Source organism: Alligator sinensis, unplaced genomic scaffold (genome assembly GCF_000455745.1).
Source record: "Alligator sinensis unplaced genomic scaffold, ASM45574v1 scaffold1031_1, whole genome shotgun sequence".
Classification (NCBI taxonomy): Eukaryota; Metazoa; Chordata; order Crocodylia; family Alligatoridae; genus Alligator; species Alligator sinensis.
The window spans coordinates 820,877-831,683 of NW_005842167.1; the positions used below are offsets into that span (position 1 = coordinate 820,877).

General features: G+C 43.3%; 1 protein-coding gene across 2 annotated transcripts in view; it reads left to right on the plus strand.

Annotated features, from left to right (window-relative positions):
• The window catches only part of NHLRC3 (NHL repeat containing 3), a 26,580-nt gene that overhangs the window by 6,499 nt on the left and 9,274 nt on the right, over positions 1 to 10,807 (plus strand). For both annotated transcript variants that reach the window (XM_025206631.1, XM_006025778.2), the window contains exons 2-6: positions 1,567 to 1,719; positions 4,031 to 4,178; positions 4,670 to 4,870; positions 6,834 to 6,925; positions 10,077 to 10,189. In XM_025206631.1, the coding sequence (XP_025062416.1) occupies positions 1,567 to 1,719; positions 4,031 to 4,178; positions 4,670 to 4,870; positions 6,834 to 6,925; positions 10,077 to 10,189 (707 nt within the window). The remainder of the gene's footprint in view (positions 1 to 1,566; positions 1,720 to 4,030; positions 4,179 to 4,669; positions 4,871 to 6,833; positions 6,926 to 10,076; positions 10,190 to 10,807) is intronic.

Sequence of the window (10,807 nt, forward strand, 5' to 3'; positions counted from 1 at the left end):
ACACAAATAGATAAAAATACCAAACTACAAGGGGAGATACAAAATGCACACATACAAATTTTAAAACACAATTCCTTATCTTAAAGTGAAAGAGAGAGGAAGGAAGAAAAGGTAGAAAAAGAGAAATATATCCAAAGAGGGGAGAGCAAATGCAGGCAAGAGGAAAAGGGGGCTTTCTGCTACAGTAGACAGTTTGTGTATTCGTAACATTGTCTCTGTGGTGACTATTTATTCAGTTAGATTTGGAGCCCTTTCCTGCAAGCTTTTTCCCTGGCTCAGTATAAAAATTCCAGATACTTTTAGTAGCATTGATGTAAAAAAAAAATCTAGATCTCTGCTGCATTTGCACCCTTTAGCTCCTCAGGCTCATTGACGTCACTAATTAGTGAAGAACTGAAAAATCCAGTTCTGCTTCTGTGAAATCAAGAAGGTATTTACAAGGCTTCTTTTATTTAACCTTCCATTTAATTTAAACTGAATGAAGTTGTGATCATTTTGTCCAAAGGTCATTTTCTGCAACCAGCTCTTCATAATGCTCTTTACTTAGCAAAACAGTCTAATACAGGGGTGGGCAAAATGTGTGATCCAGCCAGCAACCAGACTTCATTTCCCATCAGCCCCTGCATATGGCTGGGGCTGGTCTCCATGGAGACCCTAGCTGCCTGTGAAAGCTCAAGGTTGGGGTTGCCATGGAGACCAGCCCCAGCTGTGCTGGGAGGGTGCAGAGCAGAATAGAGCAGGGGGCTGCTCTGAAGCCACTGGGATCTTGCAATAGGGGCAGCTTGCTCTGGATCCAGGCAGCGGCATGCTGGCAGCAGATTGAGGCTTTGCTGCAGCTCAGGACCATAGCAGTGGTCTTTGCCTCTCACAGCAGTGTTCCCTCTCTCTTCCCTACCTTCTGTATTTAAATTACTGCTTTCTGTTTAGAACTGTTGTACCCTGCAGGTCCATCATAGCATCTCACAAAGTAACCTGTTCCCTGTGAAAGCTTTATGCCTGTTTGAATTTAGTTAACCCTACCTTGTTTCTGGAAAGCTAGTCTTCCATACTCAGGGGGTACATACTTGATTTACATTTTTGAAATGCATTGATTCACTTCGCTTTTAAAAGGGAATTCTTCAAAGACTTAGGTAAAGTTAGATGTTCCATTGAAAGTCAAGGAGAGTTTTTGTTGCATGTTAATTTTAGGCAGCTCCTAGAGCTCTTAACACCAGGATTTTCTGCATGTTAACACTTTTAAGTGGCTTAAGGCACTCATTATGTGGCTCAAAGTTATACCACTCCAAGGTAGGATTTTCTTTGATCTGCATAACCCAGCTCCTGTTCCACATACCCAGCCACTCCCCACAGATGCGCAGCTCAAGTTGAAGGTGTGACTGCAAGATAACACGAAGCAAATCAACATTTGTGTGGCTTACAATGTAACATGTAACAAGGCCCTTAGTTACTTACCTGTCTTTTTGCACCTTTTAAAATAGTCTCTCCAAGATATAACTAATAAAATACTAAAGGACTGCACAAAATTACTGCTCAACTGTTAATGGACATTTACTTTTATATGTTAAGGTATTAAGGACAATCACATTCTATTCGTCTTGGATGATAGAGCAACGATTATATAAACTGGATGTAAGCTGGCCTAAACTTCCAGAATACTTCACTGGTCAAACATTTTGTGTTGGCGTTGACCCTATCAGTGATTTGGTCTATGTTGCACAAGTAAGTAAAGACATTGGATTTCTGTTCTCGTTGGTATTGTAGTGGGTTTTCCCTTTGTCATTCACATTTGCTTTTATATGAAAATAGCTATAGCAAGTAGTTATTCTTTATTAAAAAAAAAAAATGACTGAGGTATGTAACAATTTTTTTTAAGTAGCCCTAGATGTGAAAGTTCTAATGAGACATTACCGGTTTGTTGTTTTTATACATCTTAAAGTCTTTTTAAGTTATTACAGATAATGAATAGTGTTATCATACCCACGAGAGAGAGTTAACTTTCTGCGGGGTGTTATTGACCACATTGAGGTGAGGTCACAAGAATAGTAATGGAGGCAGCCTAGACATCTTGCTCCAGAACACGATAGGCTTCCAAGTTTTAGATTAATTGACACGTTTTATCAGTTGGTCTTTTCCATTAAAAAATAACTACACTAGTGAACTCCATATGTTGGAGTCTAGATCCTGGCTTTTGTTTCAGTAGTGCATCAGACAGATATATAGGAAGCATACAGAAGTGCTTGGGATGGTGCAGAGTTAAGAGATGCAGTTAACTTTTGGGCCCATTTTAGGTTGAATACGGTTTACTACCCTCCCTCTTTTCCTCCACCCCTCGAGATTAAATGAATCCAGAGGTCAAAATAATATACTCAGGTCTCTATGCAAATTGGTTTTGTGCAGATTCGCTTATATGCGACAACTTTATTTATACCAGAAATTCGCTTTGTCCGAGAAAAATCCGATCTTATGTGAAGTTGGCTGGCAATGAGCTCCCTGCAGGCTGGTAGAGTTCCAGCCTGCAGGGAGCTGGGAGGAAGTGGAAGGAAGGCGGTGAAACAGGGGGCGCCACATGCATGTACAGTACATGGACATGGCCCCACATATCCTTGAGGGCAGCTCTGGCAGGTAAGTGGGGAGAAGAAGGGGATTGAGGCCCCTGTAGGGAGGGAGCTGGGCAGGGCTGAGGCTGCTGTCCAGCTGGTGGGTGCTTGGGGCCCAGGGCCACAGTGTGCAGCTGCAGGGCCCCAGCGGGGAGCAGGACAGAGCCTCCAGTGGCTCGCCGGGGGAGGGTTGGCTCCCCACTGCTGTGCACACTTCCAAGGGGAAGGGGCAGATCCACGGGCACAATGGGTCCTGGCCCTGATCCTAGGCCCGGCTCAGACTTCTCCCTGCCTGGTCCCCATTGCCCTGGCTACGCGCCTCCTGTGGCATGGGGCTACCCCCCACAAAGAGCGGCAGGCAGAGGAGGTGCATCCCCAGGGCAGCGCAGGATGATTCCTTGCCACCCTGCTTTCCTGCCCTGGGTGCCTCTCCAGCCCAGTGGGCATGACCCAGTGCAGCTGGGAACAGTAGGGTTGCACAGAGAAGCTATGAGCTCCCTGCTGCACTGTGTCATGCCCACTGGACTGCGGAGGCTCAGGGGCAGGGAAGCAGGGAACAGGGCCATGTGGAGAAGGTGCTCACCCTGCACTGCCTTGATGACACACCCACTGCACGTGCCGCTGCTTGCAGCGCAGAACAAACACCTTCTCTGCGCGGCCCCACTGTTCCCTGCTTCCCTGCCCTGGGTGCCTCCGCAGCCCAGTGGGCATGACCCGGTGCAGCAGGGAGCTCATAGCCTCTCTATGCAGCCCTGCTGTTCCCAGCCACGCAAGGTTGCTCCCGCCAGGCTGGAAGTGAAGCAGAGTGGAGCCAGGAGCAGCAGACAGCCGTCATTCCCTGCTGGCCTGCTTCCCTCCCCTGGGTGCCTCTCCAGCCCACCCCACATTGCCCTGGCGATGCACAAATTCTTCGTGCTGCTGCTTGCAGCATGGAGGTTACAACCTTGCCGCACAGCTGTTATTGTATTGTGTGATTACTGTTTGAATTTGTCATGGTTTGTGGGGGCCAGTAGACTGAGGCTGGTACATATACCTATTAATTACATATAATAATGGATTTGCTTAATGCAAATTCGCTTTATGCAAGGTGTTTTTGAAATGCAGCCCTTGCATAAAGAGAGACCCGAGCGTAAAGACGGTGAAAGCTGCAGGGGTTTGTCCCACCTTAATCAAACCATGTACACCTCAAGTTATATGTCAAAAGTTAACTTTGTAAGAGTAGCCACTGATTTTCATCTTTCTGTTTCTTGCTTTCACCAGCTGCAGAAATAAGATTAGTGATATTTGTCCTCCTCATGAGCCTGAGAACTATGAGTTAGTGTCTGTAAAGGTTTTTGCACATGAAAAATACTAAAAATTAGACAATCACCAACAATAAGGCTGTTTGCAATGATCTTTTTTTTCCAATTAGGTTTTTTTTTTATACTTTACAGCGAGGGGTTAATGTGCCAAAAGTACTCGTGTTTTCAGAGAATGGAGATTTCCGGCAAGCTTGGAACTCTACAGTTGAAATGCCTCATGGTATTTTTGTAGCCAGCAATGGTACTGATAGCTCAGTATGGATCACAGATGTTGGAAATGGTATGTTAGATTGTTGCATATTAAAAGTATTGGCTTGGGAAGAAAATAACACCTTTGTAGGTATTCCTCTGAACATCTGTTTTAAACTACCCTAAGAATGTTAAGTCAGATTCACAGTTCTCTGGTGCTGGGTTTGTTGTACACTGCTCCAGTGCTGCACAAAGTACAGAATCTTGAAGGCTTCTGAATTGCACCCTTGGGTCATTGGCCATGGCTTCTAATCTTGGCAAACTTTCACAGCCCTTTATTCAAAAAAGGGGCTTGCATCTCAGTCTGATTTGTTCTCTTTCCAATTCTGGTGGCTCCAATCCTGTATGTACATGATTTGCAGATAGATTAATCTGCACTCATTAAGTTATTACAGAGTTGCCCTAGTTTAGTTTTATTACTTTTAGTGTAAAGTGACAGTGGATTTTATCTTTGTAGTACTATGTTAATGTTTATAAGACATGGTTCTACTGAGAAATGTCAATGCCTTTGTTTTGATGCAGGGAAGTATGGACATACTGTGAAACAGTACAGTACTTCTGGTAAGCCAGTGCAAACCTTGGGCACTCCCGGTAAACCAGGTTCAGCTCTGATTCCACTGCAGTTTGATCAGCCAGCAGAAGTATTTGTAGCTCAAAATGGGGATATCTATATTGTAGATGGAGATGGAGGCTTGAACAACAGATTACTCAAACTGACCAATGGTATGTAATATGTGAAATCTTTGAGGCATAATAATGCTACTTTTAAACCTCAATGTTGCTAACTATGAGTTTGATCCAGCGCCCACTGAAGTTAGTTGCAGGTTTCCATCAGTTCTAATGTACTACGGATCACAAGCTGTTTCATTAACTACCGTATGCGCAGAAACATTCATGCTGTTTTCTTATCATTGTTGAATGCAGTGGATTTTTTTTAATAGAGGCAACTAAGGCAAGTAAGTTCCTGCTAATGCTGCTGGAATAGTGGATGAGAAGTTAAAAACCCTACAAAAATATATGAAGTTTCTTCCAGTTCTGCCTCCAATTGAAGAGAAAGTGCTGCTCCTCTCTAGCATGTATGTCACCAAGCAGTTCATGATTACAATATAAAACTGTCAGAATTCTCCATTGATTTCCCTCTGTCAGCTGCCAAAGTACTAATCATCACTTCTAGAGCGTAGTTATTCATGGACAGCGCAACAATGCATGGCAAATTGAAAGTCTTTGCTCAGCCTATGGTAGTGGATATGATGGAAAAGGGATTCCATGATGATTAGATAGTAAATATTTGTACTTAGTAAAAGCCTCTGTACTCTAACTTGATTCTACTATCATAACCTCAATAGCTTGACATGAGAACTAAGGGGTCTTGCTGCTGATTTTTAGTTCCCTCTTTCCACAATAAGAAGAGGGGCCATTTTTTAAAACTTCTGTACATTCAGTGCTGGTATGGTGTAAAATTAAAATTACTTTCTACGGTCATAAGAAACACTGACAGCCAGTGAAACTTTTCAGTAGGTCCTGAGGAAATGCGATTTGAATTGTTAAGTTTTGTTGTGGTAACAGATCTGTATTGGTTTGTTCTTGGCAACTGTGGTCTGCTTAATACAGTTCATGAAGGAGAATAAGTTTTTGCTCTGTTTTCTCCAATTTGGAACATGTAAGTCCCATAGTAATTCAATAGATGGTATGTAATTTAGGAACATCATAAACGTCCAAATATTTTTACAATACCCATTTTGTAATTGATGTGGTTAAGACTAAGGTTATGATCCTCCAAGTACACAGAGACTTGACATTAAGCATGTGAGTAAGTCCTCTGAAGTGATTCAGACTGCTTGCATGGTTAGAGTTAACAGCATTTAAAGTGAGTGTTTTCAGGGTTAGGACCTATAATACACTCCTGTACTGTTGTTTCTCAGATATATGTCTATTTGTGTATCTTGAAAACAAACTTTGCTTATAAGAAGCAACAGATACTTCTTAAATCAATGCACTGCATTAATTATTATGAATTACTTTTTCTGCAAAAATAGACCTCCTTTGTGTTGTCTATTATGATATTTTTTTCCAAAAATGTATCCTTTATTTTCACTTATTTTGGGTGAGAAACTCTATGCATTAACAGCCTTATTAGAATATAGAGACATTCTACTTTTGTCTGGTATTTCGCTCTTTTAGTATAATAGCATTCTCTTTTAAGAAAAAACATGCTCATACACTGAATAATGAAGAAGAATGCACTGCATTCAAAAGCTTGTCCAAGTCTCTCCCCGCTATGTAGTTGGTCCAGTAAAAGTTATTGCCCGTGAATATTCTTCTTTCTCGCATACCAGCTGAACTATTGTGGCTAAATGCTAAACTGGCACTTTATTGCATTTAAAACTAAGTGGAGTTTTTCCTTATGAACTGTAAGATTTGAAATTAGGTACAAGTCTCCAAACATCTCTGTGTTTGTGCAGAACCTCATGCTCTGGGGTCCTGGTTCATCATCTTAATCATAATTATAAACTCATAGTTTTGCTACCATTGAAGTTCTTGGCAATGCTCCCTTGGACTTAGGCAAATGATTGCGTTGGCTTAAATTTTAAATATTGCTAACCATAATTTGGAAGAAATTAAACAGTTCACTTCTATAGTGTAATATGAATGTTCCTTAATATTTTTTCACTGTTATAACCATTAGATTTCAAAGTGATGTGGCTGCATGCAGAAAATGGTACAGGTGCTGCTCAGTTCAGGATTCCTCACAGTGTAACAGTGGATTCTGTTGGACGGGTAAAGAATAAGTCTTTTCCTTGAAAACTTACAGTTTTACCTTGATGTGGCTTTGTTAGATATAGGAGGGAGTCCTGACTAGCTGCATAATCGTGTTCCCTGCGTGTGTGTGTGTGTGTATGTATGTATGTATATGTGTGTGTGTATATACACACCCCCCATATTTGCTCAAATCCAAGATAAGCTTTCACCACCCCCATGTAACATGGTGGATGGGGAGGGGCTCATCTTGAAATCAAATACAAAGCAGCTGGGGGGTAGGCAGCTGCTATGACTCTGACTCTGGCCACAGCCAGGGGTTGGGGTCAGAGCTGTAGCTGCTGCTCACCCCTCCCATTGCTTCTCTCCATCAGCTTGTCCTCCCTGCCATTAATTTACCATCTCTGGCACAGCTCCAGCCCCATTCCGTGTATAAAAACTAATTCTTCTATACATGTCGGGGCAGGGGGGAGGGTTGTATTAAATTCAGAGTAGTCTTGGATTTGGGTAAATACAGCATATATAGATCTAGATGCATACAAATGCATGTGCATATGTAGGTTTGTATGTGCTCATGTGCATGTACTTGCACACCCATGTGCATCCCCCCCACCCTCCCTCCCATTGTTTTTCACATACGTCATGCCTGAGAATAGGATACACATCTTGTGTTTGAAAGGCAGAAAAAAAGATCTTTCCTTGTAGTAGATAACTGAGTAACAGCAGCTAGGGAGCTGAGCCTGCTCAATGTTTTGCTACCCATGGATCACGAACAGACTTAATTTTGCTTTTGTCCAACAGAAGCCTAAGTGGCAGAAACATCCTCACTTACAATGCGCACTTAAATTTCCAACAGCTGGTTCTTGGAAAAAGATGGGTGATATATGTGAGAATATGGTGTGTGTATGTGTGCACACACATGCACGCACTCACACACACACCCTCTTCCCCCAATGGATGTTCTTCCTTAAGAGGCTAGGACAGGGATCTGCAACCTTTTTGAGCGGAATACCAAAAACGCCGCAACCTCAACTTGTAAGATGTTGGCGCCCCAGGGGCGGACAGCAGGAGAGCTGCATGGGGCCTGATCCCTGTCATAGGAACACAGCCCCAGCCCCTTTCCCACCATCTGTCTGTAAGCACACATGCACCCACTACCATCAACAAACCAGGCTGGGGCTCCATAGACCTCAGTGCAGCAGCTTGCAGCATCCCCACTGCCTGCTGTGAGTAGCCCAGGCTCTGTGGCAGGCAGCAGGGGCCTGCCTAGAGCCCAGGCTGGCTGTGGCAGGCAGTGGAACACTCCAAACTGCTGCACTGAGGTTTTCAGAGCCCTGGCCCAGCTTGTTGCCAGTGGCAGGTGCACATGTGCATACAGGCAGACAGTGGGGGACCTGTGACAGGCTTGATTTTTGTTGTAGCAGTTCCGCCCAGACCCCTTCCCCGCCATTTGCCCTGAGTTGTGCATGCCAAGCAAAATGCCTTAGCATGCCACACTCTGGCATGTGCGCCAGGGGTTGCTGACATCTGGGATAGAACATGAGTAAGAAGGAAGAAGTATAGCCACTTCATAGGTTGGTAGCAAATGCGTCTTATTCCCTCCTAATCCTATGCATCTTGTGAGAGCTGCAGTATGAGAGTCTTGACCCTAAGAACTTTGGATCTGTATGACCAAGGACTGTACAACCATTTTAATAACCCAGGAAATTCTGAAACAAACTTAGTTAAGAGGCTTTCTAAGTATATGAATTAGGTGTTCATTTCTACTGGTAAAAATATCTGAGAAATTTCCACTGGTAGAAATCTTTGTGGAAGAGGGAGCTTAGAGCATTCAGCTTGCAGCTGCCCCTTCTTCCCTGCTTGTCATACCTTCCCCAGGCAAGGGTGATCCTGGTCTAGGGAAGGCATGGAGAGCAGGAGTTGCTCCACTCCTTCCAGTCCCCAAGGTGGAGTGGAGTAGTGGGGAAAATTCCCAGACCAGGGTCTAAAGAATGGGCAGGAAGCAGCCTCCCCTGCTCTGCTTCTGGTCTCCAGGAGTTGAGGAGAGTGGAGGGAGCAGTAGCACAAAGCCCTCAGCCTGTTCCCCATGCCATGCAGTGCCCAGTTTGGGAAAGAGACAGGGAACACTGGCAGCTGTTCCCCTCCCTTCCCAGATATTGGAGCAGTGGGGCAGTCCCTGCCCTGGAGAAGTGCAGGGAGCATTACCCAGCTGCTTTGTTTCCCTCTTGGACCAGACTGACACCCAAAAGATCTTTCTTCTGGAGACAGGCCCATGTACACTCATAGTTTCTATCAAGGAAACACCAATTCTCTCAATAGAAAAATAATGCTTGTATGTGGCCCAACTTAAAACCTGTTTTGGCATCCCAGAGTTGGAAAGAAGTTATCCCTACAAGACTGTTGTATTTTCTCAAATAAAAAGATAAACAGTTGCATTTTAAAAAAAAAAGTGTAGAAAGTGACAGTAAAGATGCACAAAATCAGTCGCTTAATCTCTGCTTCTGCAGTGATGCTCTTAGAAAAATCTAAATGTTAGGTGGATCTGATTTTTTTTTTAACAAAAGCTTCAGCCTGTTAACAGTCAGAATGTCTTTCTATCTTGGTTGTACAGTGGAATTGTCAACTCCATGCAGCCTCCCTATCCATAGTGGAAAAAACTTAAATTACGAATTTCTGATAAAGGGTATGCTGAAAATGGTTGAGTCCCATAGTTCCATGTAGCAGCCAGCTTCCAGAGTGCCAGTGGGAGCATGTGTCCACATGTGCCAGGCTGACAGGCCCAGATCATTAAATTGGAAAATCAGTTAGAAAAAGCAAGTGTTCCTGTGATGACGAAGCATCATATTTAGTCCTGGATAAGTGTATGTTTGTGATTGGTTAAAAAGGCACCTTCTTTGGTGAATGTTTTTAAAACATGTCCACAAAAGAAGTGAAGATGAGATGTCAGTCTTTTGGAGCAGTAGGAGATAATTTATGCATCTAATTGTGATTTAAGAATTTTTTGTGTGGACATTAACACTTTCTTAGCTCGGAAAATGAATATTGAGGAAATTCTTCCTTGCTCCAGTTCTCTGTACTTAAGAGTATTTGACCCATTTATGTATGAAAAACTGATTCCTTTGATTTAGCTTCTTTCGGTTTTTTTAATAATCACTTTTATTGTGTACAATAGGTGTGGGTTGCTGACCGAGCAAACAAAAGAATCCAAGTTTTTGATAAAGTCACAGGCGAGTGGCTAGGGGCTTGGAGTAGCTGTTTCAAAGAAGATGGTCCCTATTCTGTCAGGTACCGTAAGCATTGTGATGATGTATTTCCATGCAAACATTTTGTTTCCTTTGAAATGTACTTTTTACTAGAAAGATTCTGTGATACATGGGTCAGCAGTTTATGGCCTGTAGATTGGATCTGGCCTGAGAAGCCATTTGCTCCAACCCGTGGACATAGGGTTTCAATAGCAGTCAGCGGTAGGGAGCTTTGGCAGCAGTTGTTCATGTAGCGCCACCTTGAGGAAAAGCAGTGGCTATGGATGCTCACTGCCTGCTGCTGTGGCATAAAGTACTGGCAGCAGCTGGGTCCTAGCACCCACCCATCTGCCTGCTTCTGATCCAAACTGGGTCACTGGCCTGCTGCCCAAAAAGTTGGCTGACCATTGCCATCATAAATGCTTGATATCATGGTTAGTCAGTGGACTTGAGACAGAATTGGGTTCTAATCATATAAAGACAAATTCTTGAATCTACATGGGGCCCCACTTTTTATAGGGTCTACATGTAGTCTTTCAACATATAGTCTTCCAACATGATTTGGACTGCAGCATGAGATTCTCCAGGGCTACAAATATCAACAACTTTAAGTAACAGTGAAGTTCCCAATTCAGCTCTCTTATCTATGCAAGACACTAAT